The sequence below is a fragment of the Cavia porcellus genome, unplaced genomic scaffold (genome assembly GCF_034190915.1).
Source record: "Cavia porcellus strain 051 isolate PalLab524CR breed Dunkin Hartley unplaced genomic scaffold, mCavPor4.1 scaffold_14, whole genome shotgun sequence".
NCBI classification, from domain to species: Eukaryota; Metazoa; Chordata; class Mammalia; order Rodentia; family Caviidae; genus Cavia; species Cavia porcellus.
In genome coordinates, this window is record NW_026947497.1 from 66,106,912 (window position 1) to 66,130,699 (window position 23,788).

At 52.9% G+C, this 23,788-nt stretch overlaps 2 protein-coding genes across 9 annotated transcripts in view; one reads left to right on the forward strand and one right to left on the reverse strand.

The window, feature by feature from the left end:
• Positions 1 to 407: 407 nt before the first annotated feature.
• The window catches only part of Ece2 (endothelin converting enzyme 2), a 38,939-nt gene continuing 15,558 nt past the window's right edge, over positions 408 to 23,788 (forward strand). Inside the window, exons 1-8 of one of the 8 annotated variants that reach the window (XM_063261151.1) lie at positions 414 to 651; positions 6,365 to 6,648; positions 19,727 to 19,813; positions 20,141 to 20,276; positions 20,434 to 20,649; positions 21,011 to 21,135; positions 21,254 to 21,400; positions 21,528 to 21,593. In XM_063261151.1, the coding sequence (XP_063117221.1) occupies positions 456 to 651; positions 6,365 to 6,648; positions 19,727 to 19,813; positions 20,141 to 20,276; positions 20,434 to 20,649; positions 21,011 to 21,135; positions 21,254 to 21,400; positions 21,528 to 21,593 (1,257 nt within the window). In that variant the 5' untranslated portion in view covers positions 414 to 455. Of the gene's footprint in view, positions 652 to 6,364; positions 6,649 to 7,108; positions 7,513 to 18,729; positions 18,763 to 19,069; positions 19,510 to 19,726; positions 20,030 to 20,140; positions 20,277 to 20,433; positions 20,650 to 21,010; positions 21,136 to 21,253; positions 21,401 to 21,527; positions 21,594 to 23,788 lie in introns of those variants that run through there. The other 7 variants (XM_063261150.1, XM_063261147.1, XM_063261145.1 and 4 more) reach the window with 7 other exon arrangements.
• On the reverse strand, positions 8,047 to 10,302 carry Camk2n2 (calcium/calmodulin dependent protein kinase II inhibitor 2). Its single transcript, XM_063261154.1, has 2 exons — positions 9,906 to 10,302; positions 8,047 to 9,060 (listed from the first exon to the last, which is right to left on the reverse strand). Exons 1-2 carry the CDS (start codon positions 10,072 to 10,074, stop codon positions 8,990 to 8,992), a joined length of 240 nt encoding a protein of 79 aa, XP_063117224.1. The 5' UTR covers positions 10,075 to 10,302; the 3' UTR covers positions 8,047 to 8,989.

The following is a 23,788-nucleotide window of genomic DNA, read 5'->3' on the forward strand; positions in this document are numbered from 1 at the left end:
GCAACAGTCCTGCCGCTTGCATTCCAGAACCACTGAGTTCACCTGTGCAGGAAAAAACATCGAGTATGTGCTGGAGGGCAAAGCCCCTGTCTGCGCCCCTCCCACCTCCCTTCAGAGCCTTCCTGGAGGTCTGTAAAGGCTTGTTTAAAAGTGACTCTTCGGTTGATTTTCAGGCTTAATAGGCGGAGTCGTCCAAAATGAAACATGAAAGGTCGCAATGATAAACCCGAGTGAGTCTGACACCAGATGTGGCTCTCCCAGGTGACTTGGGCAGCCAAGGGCTGCATGATCCCATTCGACTTTCCAGCCGGAGGATTCTCCCAAGAGCACCGAGCAGAGGACGGAAGTTCCACGTGTTTGTGTTGAGCAACTGCAGGAGGTGGGCGGGGCACTGAGGGTTCCGCCCCCCAGCTCGCCATTGGCTGCCGGGCCGGGCTCCGGCTGCTGCAGGGAGTATGGCTTCTCATGGGGCTCCAGATCCTTCTCCGGAGTTGCCGGAGCGGAACTTCGAGTACCGCGAGATCCAGTACTGGGACCAGCGCTACCAAGGCGCTGTCGACTCTGCCCACTACGAGTGGTTCGGCAACTTCTCCTCCTTCCGTGCCCTCCTGGAGCCTGAGCTGCGGCCCGAGGACCGTATCCTAGTGCTAGGTGGGTTGTCCCGGCGCTGCCCGGCCCGGCCAGCGCTCTCCTCCGGCCTGGCTGCCCTTCCTCGGGGACGCCCGAGCCGGGCCCCAGCCCCTTCAGAATCCCGCTGTGTTAGCTGGGGCAAGCAGGAGCCAGATAGTCCCTGGGAGCCGACGTGGGGGTGAGGAGGACCCTGCCCTAGACTCGGGGGAGGTGGCCTCAGACGCCCCGGAACTCAGCGCCGAGTCTGAGTCGCAGTGCTAATTAGCCCCAACAACTTAGGACAAGCCAGGAATTGCGGTGAGCTTTTCACTTGCAGAAACGGTACTCTAGGCAGTCCGAGCACATATCCCGCCGCTTCTGTATTCACGCCAGTGGGCGCCTGGAGCCGCTGTCATCTAGAAGGAGTTAGCGAACTCTGCGAGCCTTGGACTGAAACTTAGTCCTGCACCGCTTGGGAAGTGGGAGAACAGCGCCCCCTGAGGTCAGAGGGGTGGTGCAGCCGAGAACGGGGCGATTTTTCCGAAGGTCGGAAGGACCGCCGCGTTGGGGCGCCAGATGGGCTCTGAGAGGTCCCGCTGAACCTCCCCGCGTTCTCTCCTTGTGTCGGCTTTGGAGGCGCTTCGTGAAGTTTGAGAGAGCAACGGGTTCTTTCCAGTTACAGTTTTTAATAGTTTTTAGCTTGCTCTGTGTGTCTTTTTGAGACAGGGTCTCGCTATGCAGTTCAGGCTGGCCTTGAGCTAGCCCAGGCTGGTCTGGAGCTTGCAGCGATCCTCCTGCCTCAGCCTCCTGTAGTTTTTGTTTTGTACTGGGAATTGAACTCCATTTTGCGCTTGCCAGGCAGGTGCAGTGCCTCTGAGCCATATCCCCGACTTTTTGTTGTTGTTGTCTGTCTGTGTTGGAGACAGGGTAGTTCAGGCTGGCCTTAAACTCACTGTGTGGCCCAGGCTGGTCTCAAACTCACCATGAACTTCTTGCCTCAGCCTTCTGAATGCTGGGATTACAGGCATGTGCCACCACCCCCAGTTCTAAAACCTTATATATTTAAAAGAAATATTTGAGGGGCTGAGGATTTAGCTCAGCAGCATAAGCGCCTGCCTTGCAAGCAGGCAGTCATGAGTTCGATCCCTGGTACCGATGAAAAGGAAAAAGACAAAAAAAAAAAAAAAAAAGAAAGAAATATTTGATACACATAAAAGGAACATCATATATATGTACATATTTATATATGTATAAATATATTGTGAAATAGAACATTACTAGAATTAGAAAGGCGGGGCTGGGGATTTAGCTCAGTGGCATAAGCGCCTGCCTTGCAAGCACACGTTCGATCCCCAGTACCGATAAAAAAAAAAAAAAAGATCTCAATAGAAAGGCATAACCTCATGGTTAAGAACTTGGGCTCTGGAAGCAGCTAATTATATTGGATTTTTGGCTCAGCTGATGCTGGCTCTGTAATTTTGCATGTAATACCTAAATTTCTGTGTTCCATTTTCCTTGCCTTAAAAAAAAAAAATACTTCCAGATGTGGGGGTATATGCCTGTAATCCCACCTCCTCAGGAGGCTGAGGTAGGAATATCATGAGTTCCAGGCCACCCTGAGCAACTTAACGGGACCCTACTTTAAAATAAAATGAAGAAGGTTGGGGATGTAACTCAGTGGTAGAGTGCTTGCCTAGCATGTGTGAGGCCTGGGATTCACTCTGCAGTACCACAAAACAAACAAACAGCTTTAAGTATCAGGTTTTAAGAAGACTGGATGAGGGGCTGGGCGGTCGTAAGTTCGATCCCTGGTACCGATAAAAAGTTAAAAAAAAATTAAAAAAAAAGAGGACTGGATGAGTACGAATCTTCAAAACGACTGTGACAAAATAAGTCTCATGGATATTTAATGTTGTCTGTGTGGTTCCCTGAAGTCCCTCCCTCCAGCAGTAAACACTTTCTTAGTCTTTGTGACAATCCCTAAAGGTGAATGATAAATATTAAGAGGCTTACTCTAGGTTAGGAGTCTGTAAAGACCTTTTCTTTTGTTTTTTTTTTCCCTAGTACCAGGGATGAGCGATCCAAGGGTGCTTTACCACTGAGCTATACACTGAGCCTTTTTTAAATTCTGAGGAAGAATCTCACCAAGTTGCCAAGGCTGGCTTCAAACTTGTGGTCCTCCTGCGTCAGCCTCCTAACTGTCCACCATGCCAGAGTGTAAACTTCCTTGAACATGGCCATATGGTACATGTTTTAGGCTTTGTAATCTCTGTCACAGCTACTCAGTTTCTCTTCTTTATTGGATAAACAGATACAATATGTCATTGAGTATGAATATCCATGGCCCAATAAATCTTTACAAAAAGAAGTGGCAAGCCAGATGTGGTGGCAGGTGCCTGTAATCCCAACTGTGTAAGAGGCTGAGGCCAGAGGATGAAAAATTCAAGATCAGTTTGGACAGCCAGGCATTGTGGTGCAAACCTGTAATTCCAGCACTTTGAGAGGACTTTCTCCAAACTTAAAAAGAAAAGGTCTGGGGATGGAGCCCAGTGCAAAGGCCCTGGGTTCCATCCCCAAGCAAGATCCTGACCAAAAGTAAAATTCTAAGGGTTGGGGATGTAGCTTAGTGGCAAGAGCGCTTGTCTGGCATGCCCAAGTCCCTAAGTTCAATCCCTAGTACAGCAAAAATAAAATAAAAATTTAAAGGGATGAGTATGTAGCTCAGTGGTGGAGCACTTGCTTAGCCTTGGGCTCAGTCCCCACAGCAACAGCAACACAGGTGGTGAGCTGGATTTGGCAGTCTCCACTGTGGGTGGTTTTCTGAGTTGAGGTCCCCAGAAGCAGATCCTGAGGTGAGACTTCATGGGCAAGACATTGTTAGATAAAAGTTCCTTGGAGAAATTGGTGAGAAATGGAGGGAACAGGGACAGGGAATAAGCCAGGGAAAGTTCCTCTGAGGATAATTTCAACCTGAAGAGTCACAGATGTAAACTGTTAGGCAAAAAAGTACATCAAACCATAGGGACACACAAAAATTGTGAAAAGGACTCCAAGGAGATCTAGTCAGAGAACAGACAGTATCTGTTACCATCATGCAACAATAGTGAAGTTAGGGTGCCCTGCACCTCCAGAGCTTTTATTTATTTATTTTTTTAATTTTTACTTTTTTAAAGCAGTCTGGCTATGTAGTTCAGGCTGGCCTTGAACTCACTGTGTAGCCCAGGTTGACTTGGAACTCACAATAATCCTCCTGCCTAAGCCTCCCGAGTGCCAATATTGTTGGCCTGCATCATCACACCTGGCTCCAGGCTCTTAGTTCTGCTGTACACTATGCAGATGGGTGCAGAGGCATCCAGAACTGTTGATCCAGAGACTACACAGGGAATTGCAGCCTGAAGGTTATGTTGATATGGTCTAAGGTGCAGTGTCACCATCAGAGGTGACGGGCCCTCTAAGAACATGAGGAGGCAGTTGAGCTTCATGGTTTAAGAGCTCTGGCTCCGGAGTGAAACAGGCCTGGTTTTAAATTGTGGCTCTACCTCTGACCATGTAACTTTTGGAACACTGTTTATTCACTTTCCTCAACTTTCCCTTCTAGAAAAAGGGGGTAGTAAAAATCATGTCTCCTGTATGGACCTGGGAAAGTAAACTGAGGTCTTGTAAAGTACTTTGGATAGTACCTGGTGTTCAAGGCTGTTAGCTGTCATCGTCACTGTCATCATCACTGTGCTAAAAGGATGGGACCTAGGGCTGTGCATATGCTAGGCAAGCATGCCATCATGTGCCGTGTCCCATTATTGCTGAAATTGAGGGTCAGGGGACAGTTGATCCAGGACCATCCAAAGAACAGTGTACCCTGAGGACTGGTGTAGCCAGTCCCTGTAACTAGAATAACCTCGAAGGCATGTGAATGGCTGTCTCAGCTCTGCTATCATGATACTTCTCTGATTCTCTACCCTTGCTTATTCAATGCTCTGTAGGAATCTTCTGATTATAATGTGGCTTCAGAGTTCTTAGAGGGAAGAGACTAACCAGAGGAGGGTTCACTCGGCAGTTTCCATGATGGTTATTTTTCATCTTACAAATCTGTGATTAGCCTTCAGGCTTAAACTTGGTCTCATTGTTACAGCTCTGGGCCCCTGGGTAATATGCTCTCAGAGCTGGATCACTTCTCCAGGGCTCTGCTTCCCGATTGTGGTTATGGGCACCAAATCATTGAAGCAAAAATGAGAAATTACTGCTTTGTAAGGGTTACTGGCCCTCGGTCAGGATTTCTTTCTCCCTTTCTCTTTGGTCAAGCTCTCTTAGAAGATGCCATCCTATACCGTGGGGAAGAGAGGAAGGAAATTGGGGTTTGTGTACAGTTGAACAGAGCCCTGCAGAATAGAAGGCCAGGGGTGAAGTGATAAAGAAACTGTAGGTCAGAGAGCCCAGCAGGATTTCAGCCTAGAGCTGAGCCAGGGTCTCCTCTTCAGCCACTCACACCCCATTCCTTGTGCTATATCTGCCAGCATGTGTTGGGACTGCAGTGTGGGGGAAGCATGTGTTAGGTCTTCTCAGGGGAGATGAAACTCTCCTTGAGCTGCCAGGCCTGAGGGGACCGTGGGGATGGCCTGTTGAAGCTGCCTCCAATGCCCTGAGGGTTGCCAGGCCCTGCCAAATTAAGGCTATCACAGCAACTGATCCTATGATCCTCTTAGGGGAGTAAATGAGGATTAAAAGCAGCATAATTCCAAGAGCTGGGGTCCCCCATGCAGGGAGGCAGCGGCTGTTGTCCAGCCCTGTTCTCAGCCTGAGCTGGCCATGGGAGGGCCTGGAGAGGCCACTGGATCTTCCAAAGCAGTCAGGCCTACGGAGCTGTAATCCTTGTCCATTCCCTGTTGCCCCTCTCTGACCTCAACCTGCCCTCTTGGAGACTGCATGCTAGGTACTTTCCCCTGGAATATTGATTCCCTGCCCCCAAATGTGGCTTAGTTACACTTCCCAAAAAGTCTTATCTGATCCACCTGGCTGGGTCAGGGGTGCTCCCAGTCTGCCCCTATTGAAATACTCCCTGTGTTCCACAGCCATTGCCTGATTCCACATTCATTCTTTCTAGTCAGGTGTAAGCCTCCTGCCCGTAGGCGCTCCCACGCCTCAGCATATCCTCAGTGCACGAGGACCAGTCCCACGGTCTCCCCAGTGAGGCTTCCCTTTGTTTATGAATTCTGCCCTGGAAATCAAAGTAGCTCATAATGGAAGCCTTCACCAGGTTGCTATTGTCCCTGATCTCTTAAGTGGTTCAGGCTTAAGCTAATAATGAATATGGTCCACATGATACCATTATGATCTCCATTCTGAGTCTGAGGACACGGAAATCCAACCACTTGAATGATTTTCCATGGCTGTGACCAGATCAGCAGCATCCAGATCTTTGAACTCCTGAGTGCTACGTGCCTTTAGCTTCTTCTTCCCAGCTGACTTAGTGTGGTGCATCACAGCCTGCACTTAGGTTATGAACTGTTACCTCCATTTTTTCCTGCATAGGAAACTCAAGCTCCTGGTGTGGAAACAACTTACCCCAGTACACACAGCTAGGAAGGATGAGGCCAGGGTTTGCGCCAGGGCTGTGTGACTGCTGCAATTTGCTGCCTCCCCTCTGTACTGGAAGATTTGAGCTGAGGAAAAAACGGGGCCAAGGATGGATAAGTAATCAGGGGGAGGTGGGAACCAAAACAACCCTTACTCTCTCGACACCCTTCCTGTCCTCTGCCAGGTTGCGGGAACAGTGCCTTGAGCTACGAGCTGTTCCTTGGAGGCTTTCCTGACGTGACCAGTGTGGATTACTCATCAGTAGTGGTGGGAGCCATGCAGACGCGCTATGCCCACCTCCCCAAGCTGCGCTGGGAGACCATGGATGTGCGGGCGCTGGGCTTCCCTGATGGCTCCTTTGATGTGGTGCTTGAGAAGGGTACCCTGGATGCACTACTGGCTGGGGAGCGGGACCCCTGGACTGTATCTTCTGAAGGTGTCCACACTGTGGACCAGGTGCTGAGTGAGGTGAGGTCAGCACAGGAAAGGAGAACAGACCAAGAGGTGGGGATGAGGGACTGAAGTTTCAGGAGACCAGAAGAATCCAGAAGTCAGGAGGTGTGGTCCAGAGCACCCTTAGGAGTGTGGTCAGACTGGGTCAGGATTAGACAGGGCTGGAATGGCCAAGCTCACAAAGGCCATGTTTGGCTGGTGGGTTGCCACAGGGCTGAGGTAGCAGCCAGGTTCCAGACGGCAGACAGAATAGTTAGGAAAGCACAGCCTCCCACACTCACATGCTCCTGACTAGAATACAGCACTGGCTGCTCGATGGCCAGAGGCAGAGGAGGGCCTTACTCTGCCTTAGCAAGCCTGACCCATTCCCGGTAGGATGGTACTGAGGTTTCAGTGGGAAGGCAGCTGGGACAGTACTGACCTTTTAGGACCTGGAGATGATTCACCACTGTTGACTTTTCTGTCTGCCTTGTAGGTGAGCCGGGTGCTGGTCCCTGGGGGCCGGTTTGTCTCAATGACCTCAGCAGCCCCCCACTTTCGGACCAGACATTATGCACAAACCCGGTATGGCTGGTCCCTGAGGCATGCAACCTATGGGAGCGGCTTCCACTTCCACTTCTACCTTATGCGCAAAGGCGGGGAGCTGAATGAAACTCAGCTGGCCCTGGGAGCCCAGCTCCTCTCACCCACCAGGCCTCCAACCCCCTGCTTCCTCCAGGACTCAGATCACGAGGACTTCCTCAGTGCCATTCAGCTGTGAGGGGAGAAGCATGGTCCTCCGACCCTCCCTGCTCTTCTGCCCTGTGCTCCACAGGGAGCTGGAATTTCTGACTTGGGGCCGAGGGTTGGTTCCCAGGTGCTCACATGCCAAGACCTCAAGCAGAAGATTGAGCTGGTGGGACAATCCCACATGAAATCACACAGCCAGGGTCCAGACCCCAGGTTTCTGGCTTCCTTCTTGGGTTCCTCAACTCTCTCTAATGGGTGCCCCACATCCTCTCCCACCATTCCAACCAGTGATCCACCCTCCAGGGTCAAGCTTAACAAAAGCCCCAGCACACCAGCCAGCTTGGAGACCTCCATCCAACGTGGCTATATTTCCAGGAGGCTGCAGAATTTGAATCCTGATTGCTTTCTGCTTCTGACTCCCAGCTGCAGCCCCAGCTCTGGTTGGGCTATTGTGTACCCAACAAGACCACATCACAGTGATGTCCCCAGGCTAGGTTGACCTGCCAGTCTTAACATGTCATCCCTCCCTCACCAGCAACATGCACCTGAGGTTCCAAAGACCTGCCTGCCCACCATTCTGGCCTGGCTCCTGAACCCACCAAAGCAGCAGCAGCAGCAGCAGCAGCAATAGCAGCAGCAGCAGCAGCGGCCACACAAGCCCGAGCGCACGCACGCACGCGCACACACAGGGAGGGCTGTGTTTATTCACACACTTGTACAGTGAGCATGGAGGAACATTTTACAAAGGACACCCCTGGGTTGAGAACATCTCCAGGGCCACAGGTGTCACCCAAAGGTGCAGAGCAGCCCCCACTTGGGTTCCCAGGGGTAGAAGGGGTCCACGGTAAAATCAGATTTGGGCCCTTAGAAGGTGGTACCTTGAGGTGATGGAGGTCTGCCAGAGAGCCTCCTGGGGGGTCAGGCCTGGGCAGTGTGGCCATGTGGTTGGTTACTGTTGGGGGGGGGGTTGTCCCACACCAGCCTCAACAGCTGTCCTATCTGCCAGGCGCAGAAGAGCACATTAGAGACTGGGGCGGGGGGACTAGGAGCAGAGCCAGTAAACAAAGAATTGGATATAAAAATACAAATGTGCCAAGGAAGTCCCTTAGAAAGAAGCCAGGGTCACGCCAGATGGGGTGAGGGTGGGGATGGCCCAGAGGGCTGGGCTGGTGGGTGAGAAGCTCATGCAGATGTGCAGCCAAACGTCCCTGGCTGCTCGGTCCAACCCCGTAGCTGGGTCTGCAGACCGGACTGGCCGGAGGGGGCAGGGCAAGGGAGCCGTGCGGGAGGGGGTGGGCCTGGGGCTGCGGGCCTCGGGTCTCGGTGTCCGTTCCGGTGTGCGGGGTGGGGCTGCGGCCCGAGGTTCTAAAGTGCATGAGCGCGGCGGTGGCGGGCTCCAGTTGCCCTCGCGCCGCTGCCACCGGCCCCGCTGCCGTGGTGCTGAAGCGGACAGCTCCGGAGTGCCTGGCAGCGGCGGCGGCAACACTGGCCCGGTGGTGGCGCGGCCCTGCAGCCCCCGCCTGCGGGCGCCTGGGCCGGGGCGGGGAGCGCCGGCAGCCTCATCGCCGGCCCGCGCTCCTGGCCGCTGTGGGGCTGGGCCCGGAGCCCGACGCCCAAACCGAGGCGTCTACACTCCGGACGGCGGCTTCTCCCCCATCCCTTTCAGCACGTCGTCTATCCGGTCATCCTCGATCACCACTGCGCAGGGAGAAAGCGCATCAGCCGCGCGGCCTCGGGGGGCAGTGGTGAGAGTGGGGGCCCCCCCATCCTCGCGCCCCACGCAGCGACCGCCGCGGCCCTGCGACGCTCCTCGGACTCCGCTGCCACCTCACTGTCCCCACCAACTCTCCCGCGGCCGAGCTTGCTCCTGCAGCTCCGGCCCCCTCCTATGGCGGGATGCCCCTTGCCAGGGCCTCCGCGGATCTCCTCCCGCCTGAACTCGTCAGACAGCCCTTGCCTGGGGAGCCCCGACAGACCCTCACTGCAACAGAGCCCCTTCCTATGATAGGGCTCAGGCAGGACATCCCTCCAGCCCTCTCCTCGCTAAGCCTCTAGCTTCTTGAACCCACTTCCAACCCCAGCCCCGATAGAGTCCCAATCCCCTTGCAAACGGCCAGAACACGGCCAGAACAACCGAACCCCAGCCTCCCGCCCTCCAGTCGTACGCCTGTCTGCATCCAGAGGTTCTGGGCAACACCTCCCCGACTCAGCGTCGGAGCCCAAGGAACCGGCCTGTGTCACCTGTGCCCCACTCGTAAGCAGCCACAGACGCCCCGGCCAGCCCCTCCCCCTCGACCAGGTCCCCAGGCTTCGCTTCCAGAGGTGGCGGAGCATCGAATCCGGGGCAGTGCGTTCCCGAGAGAGGGGCAGCAGGGAACGACACTGCAGCGGGGACCCCTCTCCACTGCATCCTATCCCAAAACCCGGGCCGCAGAGCGGGCTCGCTGCGCTGGTCTGCGGCAAGAGCTGAGGCCACTCGGCAGGGAGCGCCCGGCCGAGGGTTTCTGGGTCAGGTGGCGGTGACTCCGGCACGGGCCGCGTACCTCGCTTGGCTCGACCGATCTGGCCCAGCTTGGGGGGTCGCTTGGCCTGGTTGCCCGCGAAGAAGGAGTTGGTGTCCTGCAGGCGGCAGCTGAAAGAGAGGTCGGAGCCCTCGGGGTCGGCGCCGTAGCGGCCCATCTTGTCCTCGCTGTAGGGGAGGATCTCGGACATGGCGAGCGCGGGGCGCGCGCGGGGCTGCAGCGGGGCGGCGGGCGGCGGGCTCGCTGCCGGACCGGCCCTAGTTCAGCGGGGGAGCCGGAGGAAGGATGAAGTCATGCAGCATCCGGGACTGCGGAGCCGAGCGGGGCCTCCTCCCCCGCGCCTCCGCCTCCCGGGCCGCTGGGCAGGCGGCGGCGGCGGCAGTGGCGGCGGCGGCGCGGACCGGGCGGGGGTGGGGGTGGTGGGGGAGGGGGGCGGCGGCGGCGAGCGCGGAATGACGATGAGCGCCCGACTGCGGCAGAGCGCGGGGGCGGGGCGCGGGGGCGGGGGCGAGGCGGCACCGGCCGGCGGAAGGGGGCGGGGCCGCGGGCCGGGCACGGAGCGAGCGAGCGCGCGCGGTGGCGGGGCGTGGCACACGTGGGTCTGGGCCACCAGACCTGCCACCCAGGACCTGAGGGAGATCTGGGGCGACGCTGGTGCCTACGCTTGGAGAGGTGCGCCAGGGGCACGAGGAGCAGCGGCACAGCCGGCGGGGCGTGGCGGGCGGGAGAGCGGGAAAGGCGCAGCGCCGCAGGAGCGCGGGAAGCGGTGGTGCTCCCGCGACTCCGCAAGGCCCCAAACTATTCCTCGAGGATCTGTTCGTCTCTGGCTGCTGGTCCGTGCGCGCACGCGCGTCTGTCTGTCTGTGCGTCCGTGTCTGTCTTTATCCACCCATCTTTGGTCTTCGCCTCTCAATAGCCGTGGCTCTGCTTTGCCCCTGTGTCCCTGTGCCATCGCGCTCTGTCTGCCTCCCGAGTCTTTGCATCCCGTCTTCCCCGGAAGGGACTCAGCAACCACAGACTTGCTGCTTGGCGCCGAAATCCCCGCGCCGAGCGCCCGCGGCGCCCCGGAGCCACGCTCGCCTGCGTCGTAGCGGCTGTGAATGGCAGCGCCACGGGGGGCGCCCTGGCTGCTGGTGACGCGGGGAAGCCCGGAGCGCCTGAGGACGCGGCGCGCGCCACCTCGTGTCCCGAGGGAGAGAAGGAACAGGGCACCCCCGCAGGCCTCTCAGCGGGCGACCGCGGGAGACTTCTGGCCGCACCTGCGGGCACGCGCCCTCTTCCCCTCACCCCTTGTCACCCCCTGCCCCGGCTGGCCGTCAGCGACCACGTCACCTGCTTACGCAAGGGCTGTGGCGCAATCGCTGGCCTTGGCGGCGCCGGGGAAGAATATCTCACTTCAGCAACAGGGAGGACTGATGAGGATCATTGTCACTCTGTGTGTTCGGTCCGCACTACTGGGGAGGCAGTTTCCCGGCTCTTAATGACCAAATCCCAAAACCAGCAAGAATGCCTCAGGTTCCAATGCCTCCTCTTCCAATGTTAGTCCGGGAACAAGCACAGAAGTAAATGTAAAGATGGATGATGTCTTCGGCGACCCAGATGGACCTGATGAGGGAAGTGTGGGGTTGGGAGGAGGTGCCAGAGGACAGCTTGTTGCTCAAGACCCCAGACCTGCGACTCCCTGCTGTCAAGTTCTCTCCTCTGTCCGGAGCACCAAAGCAGCCCTGGAGGCCAAGCAAGCTTCAGGAAGAGAAGCCCTGACACCTGAAGGCCAGAAAACCCTGCCTCCCCTCAACAGTCCTCCACTCTCCGACAGCCTGATGGGGAAGCCCCATAATTACTGTATTAAAGTGATTTTTTTTTTAAATTTTTTTTTTGTCTTTTTCATTTTTATCGGTACCGGGGATCAAACTCACGACCGCTTGCTTATAAGGCAGGTGCTTATGCCGCTGAGCTAAATCCCCAGCCCCAATTACTGTATTAAAGTGATTTATGTGTGCTTGTAGGACTTTAGGAAACAAAGCAAATCACTGAAAACCTTTGCTATAAATCCTTCCAGTCTTTCCCCACACGGTCGCATCGTGTCACATGCACAACACTCTGAGCCCCGTGGTCTAATGTGCGGCACAGAGATGATAAGTAGAAGACAGAACCTAATTTTAATTTTTTCCCATAGTACGGGGATTGAATGCAGTGTTTGCACCGAGTTACCACTCAGCGCCCTACAACCCCCTGCCCTGCAGGATCTTGGTAAGTCTGGGTTTGAGGGCTGGGAATACTCTTGCCTCAGCCTTCCAGAGTGCAGGGCTTTACAGGTGTTCCACCACACCTGGCTAAAACCTGCTTTTTTTTTTTTTTTTTTTTTTTTTTTTTTGTCTTTTTCCTTTTTTATCGGTACCGGGGATCGAACTCACGACTGCCTGCTTGCAAGGCAGGCGCTTATGCCGCTGAGCTAAATTTCCAGCCCCCTAAAACCTGCTTATTGAGGACAATTTTGTAAATGAAATTGCCTAGGGATGATGAAGGTTGTCTCAGGAGGCCAGAGACCACCTCACCTAAAGTGAAAGGAGGAGCCCTGGGGGCTCTGGCCAAGGCTGATGTGAAAGAAGGTGGTAGGAAATTGAAACTGTTTTCTTTTCCCTCCCCAGAATGAAGGTGTTTGAAGGGTTAAAGACTTAGCCTGGCAGTCATTTGTATGTCTTTTTGTTTTTTTTATTGGTACCAGGGATCGAACCCATGACCTCGTGCTTGCAAGGCAGACACTTATGCTGCTGAGCTAAATCCCCAGGCCCCTGGCAGTCATTTGTTTAGTTGTGTCTTAAATAATCTTATTCCTAGCCGGGCATAGTGGCTCATGCCTGTAATCCTAGCACTTGGGAGGCTGAGACAGGAGGATCGATGCGAGTTTGAGACTAGCCTGGGCTAAAAAGTGAGCTCAAGTCTAGCTTGAACAACATAGTGAGACCCTGTCTCAAAAAGACAAAAAACAAAACAAAACAAAAATAATCTTATTCCTTCCCTTCTGTGGATGCCAAATCATGGTTAACGCAGAAGATTTAGTACAATGTTATAAAGACACTGCACTACTGTATATAAATAAGCTTTGGCTATGTTGTCAGAATGTATGCGGGAGCCCCAGACATTCAGATCTTCTGTTTAAAATTCTGCTGTTCTGCATCCTTGCCCATGAGGGGAAGTTTTATTTTCATATCTAAAATGAAATAAAATTTGGCATTGTGCAGCAGTGCCCTGAGTTTCTCAAGTGAAGATCACTCGAGATCTGCTGGACCTGTTCCTCATAGTCTAAACAAGAGGGTGGATGGTTAAGTAATCCAGTATTAACATCACCTTTAAGTTGGAATCTGTAGACCCACACAGTGGGTTGAGTAAGAACTCTTCCATATGCATCTCAAAACATGGTCACTCAGTAGCCTCAGAAGGTGTCCCAGTTTAGAAACAGAGTCTTTGCAGATGTAATGACACGAAGATGAAGTCAATCTGGTCATGGCACATACCTGTGTTCCCAGCACTCTGGGAGCCTGAGTCAGGAGGGTCACAAACTTGAGTTCATCATAGGCAACTTACTCATCTGCAAGACTCTGTTCCTAACTTTTAAAAATGAAAAAAAAAAAGCTGGGTGTAGTGGCTCATGCCTGTAATCCCAGCACTCTGGAGGCTGAGGCAGGAGGATCGTTGTAAATTCAAGATCAGCCTGGGCTACACAGTGAGCTCAAGTCCTGCCTGAACTGCATGGTGAGACCCTGTCTCAAAAAGACAAGAAAATAAATAAATAAATAATGAAAATAAAAAGAGAGAGATGTATATCTCAGGGCAAAAGCTCTGCGTTCAACCCCCAGTATTGTGGGGAGTAGGTAAAAAAGATGAATTCATGCTGGATTAGGGACAGCCTGAAATCCAATCACTGGTGTCTTTATAAGAGAACAGGCACAGTGACACCTTCATATGGAAGGAAGCAGAGATAGGGTGGTGGAGCTATGGGCCAAAGATTGCTGGGAGCCCCAGAAGCTGGAGGGGACCTGGAAGGGGGAGTAGGCTGGGCAGACAGGTTCACCTCGTGCTGCTGGCCTCCACACTGTGGGGGAGCACATTGCTGCTGCTGAAGGTCATCCATTCTGCAGGGCTTTGTCACAGCTGCTTTAGGAAATAAATGCAAACTCTTACAAGTATTTGAGGGCGGTCTTTTTACTACGTTCTCTCATTCATAAGTTGGGGACTTAGCTGTGTAATCAAAGAAAGATACCATACTGCCAATGATTATCTCTAAGGATGATACTGAATCAATTTATGTATTTATTTCAGAATGAATTGAATCTTTCATTCTGTTTACTTTTGGAGTATCTTATATTTACCATTAAAAGGCTTTATTTTTAAAAGATTTAAGACTGATGAAACACTTGATATATTTATCAAACATTTCAGTATAGCCCCAGACAAATCAGTGGACTTTGTAAAGAGCATAGTGTAGTGGTTAAAAGCAGAGAATCTAGGACTGGGATTTAGCTCTGCCACACAAGTGCCTGCCTGGAAAGCAAGAGGTTGTGAATTTGGTTCCTGATACAAACAAACAAACAAACAAACAAAAAAAGCCCAGAACAGAGAATCTAGATTCAGTTCAAAGCTCAATCTTGTATCTGCTGTGTGACTTCTGACAAGCTATTAAGCTTCTCTGTGTCTTAGGCTTTGTACTTGTAAAATAGGGAAAATAATATTGGTAGACTATATCTTCCTGGGACATTGCAAGTGTTAAATAAATTAATGTAGTAATGTTAGCTATTAGATAGAAAAACATTCTTTATGAGTTTAAACTTGTAAGTATGTAAGCATTCCTGTTAGCATTTTGTTGCTTATCCTTCCAATTTTTTTAAACTTATGTTCATGTGTATATATATATATATATATATATATATATATATTTGCTTCACAAAAAAATGAAATTTTGTAACTCTATTCCTCTCCTATCTAATTCTTTTTTTTTTTTTTTTGTCTTTTTCCTTTTTATCGGTACCAGGGATTGAACTTACGACTGTCTGCTTGCAAGGCAGGTGCTTATGCTGCTGAGCTAAATCCCCAGCCCCTCTCCTATCTAATTCTACTCATATCCAGAGGTTTCTCCATAGAGATAGCTCCTATTATTTGCAAACATTGCACAGTACCCCATTTTATGGGTGGTTGATTTATTCAACAAGCCCTGAACTCTTAGACATTGAATCTCTCCTCATGTTTATTATAAGTAGTCCTGGGGTGAACAAATCTTGTAGAATCTCTCCCCATCTTTATTATAAGTAGTTCTGGGGTGAACAAATCTTGTAGAAAATAGTCACCTTATTCTGTGGTCCTCTAACCAAGCAGTAGAGTCCTAACTGGGTGTGGTGCATTCCTACAGTCCTGCTACTCTGGGAGGCTGAGGGGGAAAGATTGTAATTTTGAGCCCTAGTGGACAACTTAGTGATTTAATGAGATCCTAGCAAACGCAAAATAAAACCAGTACCTGGTGGGGTGGGGGAGTACCTTAGTGTGAACACCCTGGCTTTGTACTACGGGGCGGGGGGGTAGTTTATTTTTCCATCCCTGAGTCTGAGCTTGACTGTGTGACTTGGTTTTCCCACCCAGGGACTTTAGCAAATGAAAGGTTTTATGTACTGAGGTTTGTTGTCTAGAATCCTGAGACTACTGCATGAAGAAATCATGGAGAAATTACACAGAAATGGCTCAGACTGCAGCCCAAGCACTAAATGAACCATTCTAGATCATTCTAGACCACCCAGTCCCTGCTGAGCTGGCCCAATCCTGAGGAACCACGCAGTTAACCACAGAACATGAAAAATAAATGTTTGCTATTTCACTCCACTAAATTGGGGATGGTTTGTTATGGAGCAGAAGGTAATTGAATAATGTTGTTTCCTAGAAGCAGACTTCTGGGTCAGAGTACACACACTTATATGCCTTTTAATTCATACTGCTGAAAATGTTGCATCAATTTATAAATCATTAGCATTTTAAGAGGTTCACATATCCTCCTTCTTAGCACCGAACACTGATGCTTCCTGTTAGCATCATGACACTGTGCTTGTAAATTTAAGAATGAACTGTCAGTTCCTTCTCAATTCAGGATCAAGTTAGGGGAACAACGACAAAATAAAAAGTCAGAGCACAAAGGTAAGAAAAATAGGAGAACAGATAAACGGTGATGAAAACAAGAAAAACAAGTGATACACAGAAGAAAAAAATAGAATTATTCAATAGGGCTTCTTCTAAGCCTCTTATGCAGAGGTACTTAACATGTAGTCAGGAATTGTTATGGGCCCAAGAAATGATTTTAGTCATGAAAGAGCCTGGGCATGGTGGTGAATGCCCACAGTTCTAACCCTTGAGAGGCTGAAGTAGGAGGATCATCATGAGGCCAGCCTAGGTTACACAGTGAGTTCAAATCTAGCCTGAAGTACACAGAGAGGCTGTGTCTCAAAGAACAAAACAAAACAGTATGAAAGGAAGAAAAGAAAAAGCAAAAAAGGAGACGTAAAAAGAAAATGCTCATTTAGGTCAAACCTCCTAAAACCTGACAAAACTATAAACGGTGTTTCAGCATCAGAGTTGTAACAACACCGTAGACATTTAATTATCTGAGATAGAGATATTTGTTCCCATTTTAAAGGTGAGGAAGATTAAGTGAAAACTTTCAAACAACTTCAAACAGACATCAACTTGTAGAGAATCAAACCCAGATTTGAGTTTGAGCTTCTCTGGCTTGAAAACTAAGGCTTTTTTTTTTTTTTTAAACCTCATCTTCCTAGAGGAAATGAGTCGAAAATCCAGCAACTGGCAGGGAGGAAGAATAGGCTGTTTCTTACTCATACTGCTAAACTCCTTTTTGTAAAACAAAAGGAGTCAGCTGCCTCCTGAGTTTGAACCCAGCTCTGCCATTTACCAGCTGTATGGCTCTTAGCCTCCGTTTCCTCATCTGAAAGAATGAGTACATAGATTTGGCAGGGAGGTACCAACAGTCAAACTCATGACCTTGCACTTGCAAGGCAAGCACTTATGCTGAGCTAAATCCCCAGCCTGCATACATAGATGTTAAGGACCTAGAACAGTGTCCCACACATAGTGGCGTTTCCTAAGCTTGCTATTTCCCATGTGGCACTGTGTGGCCAAGGGACTAATTCTGATGATCTAGTTGTCTGGAGGTCCTTACACAGTCGCCATGGTGACATTCTGTCTTAGTCATTTTCTTTGGGCTTGACATACAATACCCAACATCCACAACTCAAAGAGGAGAGGTTTATTCTGGCTCCCAGGTTGCAGAGGTTTTGGCCTGTGAGCACCAGGCTCCAAGCAGCACATGGAGGTGAAGGGAGCCAGGCAGAGTGCAACTGCTCACCTCATGGGATACAGGAAGCAGCGCTGGAAGGGAGGAGCCCAGAAGGACCACGCCTCCAGTGACCCTCCTCCCACAGCACATTCAGCTAAACCAGTACTGAGTACTGCATCCCAGCCACCCAGTCACCCCCAAGAGCCCTGCCTGAGTCCATGAGGCTCTTGGGGGACTTTTAGATATAAACCGTAACACGGTCACGCAACCACATTGTGGCTAGGTTTCCCCTGGTGCATGACTGACCCTGCTGCCGTGTTTCTTTCATCCAGTTTTCTGGGGGAAGGTATGACACTTTCATGGTCTTCAGAGTGAGCACAAACAACTCCAGAGGGTTTTCCTGAGTACACCTCCTAGCTGGGGATATAGCTCAGTGGCACAAGTGCCTGCCTAGCAAACACAAGGTCCTGAGTTTGATTCCCAGTACAAAAAAAAAAAAAAAAAAAAAAAAATGCCAAGTAGACTTCCTGAGTCTGACCCCAGTGCAGCTAGATGTGAAAGCTCCTTGCTTGGGGAACCCTAACTAACCTAGCACCCATGTGCATCCTCCACCACCTGGGAGAGAACAGGTCCCCTTGCAACTTAAAATTCCTGTGTCTAGCTATGGACTTGAACAATAATAATTAAAATAAGACAATGATATCACACCAAGTGCCTTTTAGGTACCTGGAGGAAGAACAGTCTCTCTTATGTTTTCAAATTCATATTGCTAAACACACTTTACAAAAAGGAGTCAAGACGCCCTGGGTTTGAACCTAGCTCTGCCGCTTACCAGCCTTGCGGTAAACTGGGGTCCTAACCACTTTACAAATACTGTTTCATTTAGTTCTCACAACTACCCTTTGAAGCAAGTAATGTTCTTATTTCCATTTAACAGATGGGGAAACTGAGTCTGAATCCAGAATCTTTCATCCTGATGGTGACACAGAACTGTCTTCTGTTTGAGTATATGTAAAGTTGGGGTGGAAAAATGTCCAAGAAAGCAATCCAGCACTTGTCAGCCCGAGATCCATTCTCCTTGGCCCTTTTTCAGCCGCAGGAATGCTCTGTGCTAGACCCACTGGTGTCTGAGAGCCTTGATGGGAGTGAAGCAACACCTGCTACCACTTCAAGCCTCCTTAGGTCGAATCCGCCACGTGTGGGGAGAGGAGGGTGAGGCCCCCTCTCTCTGCCTGGTTGTAAAATCCGCCAGGCTCTCCTGCCTGCGGCAGACTGTGACAACACCAGGCCTGATTAAGGAATGACAATATGGAAGGCAGATGGCAGATGCACGATGCCACGCCGTCTCACTTCAGTTACACATTGCCTGAGTTTTTTTTTTTTTCTTCCTTGTAAACCTCCCAAATAAATTCGTTTGCTTTCCCCAAGTTAGAAGTGTTAGAGCGTCTTTTCTTTAAATATCTGTGGATGGCTGTTTTTTTCCCTGCCCGTTTGTCACCATCTGTAACCCTCCTTCTAAGGAGATAGCTGCTGACAGCCATCATTTTGGTAAGTGAAAGCATGGCCTGGGAGCAACATGCAGGAGCCGAGTCAGTGTGGGCTGTGTGTGTAGCTATGCTGCCCCTGCTCTTGGAGTGTATGTGTGTGCGCGCACGCGTGTATCAGGGGCAGTGTGGATGGGGCTGTGTGTGCACACACTGAGTGTACAGGGTGCATGCGTTCTGAGTCTGTGTGTGTGCGGATCGTGCGGTGGGGACGCGTGCTTGCCTGTGTGCCCGGGGTCTGGGTGCTCCATGTAGGCCTCCTGTGGATGGGGGGTGGGTGGGGAGGGGCTTTGTGCTCTAGGTGCCCACCGAAGAAGGGTGGTGCCAACTCCTGGCAGAAGATGTCCCTCTGGAGTGTTCAAAGAGACGGACTGGGGAGAGCCTGCAGTTTGGAGAATTGGGCCAAGCAAGACTAACAGTCGATTCCAGGGATGGCGCGCCTCTGAGATGGAGGGGTCCAGGCAGGGCTGCTGGCCCGAGCGCTCCGCCCTCCCCGCTCTCCCCACCCCCGGGCACCGCGCCGCGCCGCGGGGGAGGGGAACTGGGGTGGCGGCGGGGCCGCGGCGGCCAAGCTAGGGGTAGCGGCCGTGCCGCGATGGCGCTCGGTGGCGTCGGCGGTGGCGGGGCCCGGCGAGGGGCTGGGGCTGCGGGCCCGGAGAGGGTCACCCATCCGGAGCCCTGAGTCGCTGCCCGGTCCGGCTCCACCATGAGCGTCGCGCTGCAGGAGCTGGGTGGCGGTGGCGGTGGCAACGTGAGTGGGAGCCCGGGCTCCGGGGAGGGGACTCGGGCGGAGGCGCAGGGAGCAGGCGGCGTGCGGCAGGGGCTCGGGGCGCTGAGATGGCTGTGCGCGCGGGGGCAGGGGACAGGGCGTCGCGGGGACCCCAGGCCCCGCAACGCGGCAGGTGGTTGGCAGGGCTGGGTCTGCGCCCTCTGTGCCTGACCCACATGGCGCCCCCCACTTCCGGCAGATGGTGGAGTACAAGCGGGCCACGCTGCGGGAGGATGACGCGCCCGAGACCCCCGGAGAGGGCGGGGCCTCCCGGGATGCTGTGGAGGTGGGCACAGGGCTTCCCCCTTCTTCCCCAGGCCCCAGGCCCGGCCTGACGCCCCGCACGCCCAGCAGCCCCGGCCAGTTCCGGAGGGCCACGTGCCCCCAAGTCTGCTCCTTCACCGGCCTCTGCACTAGGACCACGGTGAGGCGATTCAAAGCCATGACGCTGCACAAAACAGGCCTGCCTCGTTGCCCAGGCCTGAGTCAGCTCCTGCAGCCAGTGAGCAAGGCCTAGAAATGGCCCGCATCGCCACCCTCTGGGAAGAGGGCTATGACCTTTGCGGTCCCCGCTCAGCAGCTCAGCCGCCCATCTGTCCCCCTGTGCTCGCAGGTGGGATTCCGGAAGGGGACCACGCAGCCCTTCGGCCCACGCACACAGCTGGAGCTGGCCTTGACGGGTGTCTCTCTGTTGCTGGCGGCTCTGCTTCTGGGCTGCCTGGTGGCCCTGGGGCTCCAGTCTCACACAGGTAGGTGGGTCCAAGCTTGTCACCCTCCCACGAAGCCATAGAGAGTCTGGAGATTGAGGGTGGCTACGATTTTCTCTGGTGGGGCTGTTTTTCAGCCTTCTCACACTCAGGGCCCTTCTGATGGTCTCCTGCCCTCTGGTCACATCCCCTGCCACAGATCCATCCCACAGCACGTGTCTCACGGAAGCCTGCATTCGAGTGGCCGGAAAAATCCTGGAGTCCCTGGACCGCGGGGTGAGCCCCTGTGAGGACTTTTACCAGTTCTCCTGTGGGGGCTGGATTCGGAAGAACCCCTTGCCCGATGGGCGTTCCCGCTGGAACACCTTCAACAGCTTGTGGGACCAGAACCAGGCAGTCCTCAAGCACCTGCTGGGTGAGTGAAGCTGTCAGGTGGCTGCTGTGCTCTTCCTATGCCTCGAGACCAGCATGGCCTGGCACTTTAGTAGGTGCTCGATAAATGTCCCCAGGGGAGAGGTAGATGAGGGATTGCTCTGTGCGCTGTCTTGAGGAAGGGCATGCGGAGAATGGGGGAGGGGGGAGCTCCTGGAAAATGGAGTTGGGTGTGAGGGGCAGATTGTGGTAGGTACTAGGGACCGTCTCGTGCATCCTATTGGATCTGAATTAGGCCCCTGCTCACTGGCAGAGCAGGTAGAGGGGCCAGAGCTGGGGTCTCCCTCTTGGAAGTTGACCCAGGTGTCCCCCCTCCCCCCGCGCTCCGTGCTCTGTCCCCGCAGAAAATGCTACCTTCAACTCCAGCAGCGAAGCGGAGCGGAAGACGCAGCGCTTCTACCTGTCCTGCCTGCAGGTGGAGCGCATCCAGGAGCTGGGTGCCCGGCCTCTGCGGGACCTCATTGACAAGGCAGGGGCGCTGGGGAGCCGCCGGCAGGGGGCGCGGGAGGGACGCTGGAAGGGGACTCCTCCAGGAGCGCTTTGGGGGGGCCCCTAGGCTAGAGCTTCCGCTTACGATCTCTGCTCAGATTGGTGGATGGAACATTACGGGTCCCTGGGACCAGGACAACTTCATGGAGGTTCTGAAGGCCGTGGCGGGGACTTATAGGGCCACCCCCTTCTTCACGGTCTACGTCAACGCGGACTCGAAGAGTTCCAACAGCAACATCATCCAGGTGCTGGGCTGGGGAAGGTAGGGAGGGGCGCAGACATCACCCCCACCCCACCCCACCCTGCCCCACCCCGGGAGTCCAGTGGCTGGGGGTGGCAGAGGGGACTCAGCTTCTTTCCTTGCTATTGCAGGTGGACCAGTCTGGGCTCTTCCTGCCCTCTCGCGATTACTACTTAAACAGAACTGCCAATGAGAAAGTAAGGAACAGCCCGAGAGCCCCATTCCCAGCCCTTATACTTGAAAGCATACATACACGGTCTGATTCCCCGCCCCCCCCCCCATGTACTTTTCTCTTTGCCTGGGGTCAGAGAGGGGAGGTAACGTATTGCCTAGCAGGCTGACGGCTCTTTTTGCCTTCTCTTCCTTCTTTTCTTCCTCTTATTTTGCCACAAAACGTCTTCCTCCTCTTTTTTTTTTTAATGGTATCAGGGATGGAACTCACGACCTTATGCATGCCAGGCAGGTTCTTGTGCTGCTGAGCTAAATCCCTATCCCACTCTTTTTAAAACAGTGCTGGAAATTTAAACCCAGGGCCTCGCGCATGCTAGGCAAGTGCTCTTCCGCTGAGCCCTCGGCCCCCGGCAAATATTTTAGAGGCACCCACTACATAGCTGCTGCAGTGTGGAGTTCTGAGGTGTGAGTTTCAGAGATGCTGTCACTAGAAGTTTTCAGTTTTGATTGATGTGCACTCAGCCTAGAATGAGGCTCCAAAGAGGATCTCTGGGAATCAGGGGAGACTTGGGAGAGACTGAAGAGACTGAATTTGAGCCAGGTCCTGTAGAATATATGGGGTGAACAAGTCCAGCCTGGGTGCAGAGAACAGGTTAGAGTGTAGAAGAGACAAGGGCAAGGTGTGTTCTGACAGTGGTAAAGGTCCTGTTTGCTCAAAGTGAATGGGAGTCCAACTACTTTGGAGGCTGAGGCAGGAGGACTGTAGGCTTGTGGCTGTCCTGGCTAATTCAGTGAGATCTTGCCTCAAAGTTTTAAAAAATTAAAAAGGGGTGAGTGTCGATGTCCGCTCCCGGCCGGCAGGAAGGACACACGACAAAGCCTGGCAGTGGACAACCTTTTCTTTTATTTTCCTTCTCCGTACAGCCTGCCCTGGGATCGCTCCCAGCCGAAGCCTCCTCTGGTCCGCTCCCCGCGGCTCCTTCCGGGCTTCGCTCCGAAGCCTCTACCGGTCCGCTCTCCGCGGCTCCTTCTGGGCTTCTACTTCCGGGCTTCTTCTTCCCCCCCAGGGGTGGCACCAGTATATGTACAGATACAGTGTCCAATCATGTTAAAGTGAGCAAGGCAAGCTGATTGGCTAACATCATCAGTTGCCAGGCAGACTATATTGTTGAGCGGGTTGCTTACGCGGTAAGCAGGAAACTAACGTGCTCGATGGGAGGGGTAATCTACCTCAGGCTTTGCTCTTTACTACAGGCCTCACGTCCGCCAAGTGAGGCGACCGGGCTCGGGGCTGCGGCTCCCAACATCTCCCCCTTTTTTATTTTTTATGAATGTGCGCATCGTAGCCCTTCCTGGACTGGGTGCAGAGGCTTATGCCCTATGCGTAGGCCCACCGTAGGTCCTTGGCTTAGACCCTGGTCGGCCGTCCCATGGTCTGCCAAGGCCCTGAGGCCCTCGTCCTTTTTCTAGGGCCAGGCACAAACTGGACGGAACCTGGATGCACACAAGCTTGCACTCATTTCCTCTCCGTAAAGAAATCCCCTCGGAGAGAAATTTAGACCTGGGCAGCATCTAACAGTCCAGCGGCTTACGTGCAGGATGGGGTAGGGCCTGGCTTAGGTTGAGTCGCACCGGGGGAGTACGCTCTTACCCGTCATTGACTCTCCTACCCAGCTATGTCATAATTTTTTAGAGGAGGAGTGTGGGAAGCTCACCGTCCCTAGACTCGGTCGTAGGCTAGGCGAGCGAGCCATGCATATGCCTAAGGATCTTCTTGTCCATTTCGGGCTACCGCTATTTCTATTCATCTTGTTGGTTGGTCTGTGATGGATCTCCGGTAGGGCAGGTCTGATCTTCAGTCGAGGGCTTTGTCGCCCGTGTCAGTCTCTCCGGTACCCACAGTGGTTCTCGTCCCGATTCCTGCAGAAAAACACAAACCGCGCCTCGGTTCCAGCTGATTACCGGATCCGGGCCCATCCATTGTCCTGTCAGGACATCTTTCCACTTCACCCACCCTTTATGGTTGGGGGAAGGGTTGCAGTGCTCCACGGCTGGGGAGCAATTATCATTATTTAAATTTAAAAAATTGTGTGTGAATAGTGCCATGGATAATCGTGCCTTTGGGGCCAGGCCTTGGCCTACTCCCCCTTTTTGTTTTTGTAAAATTTCTTTGAGGCTTCTATGAGCCCTCTCAATGATTCCTTGACCTTGGGGATTGTAT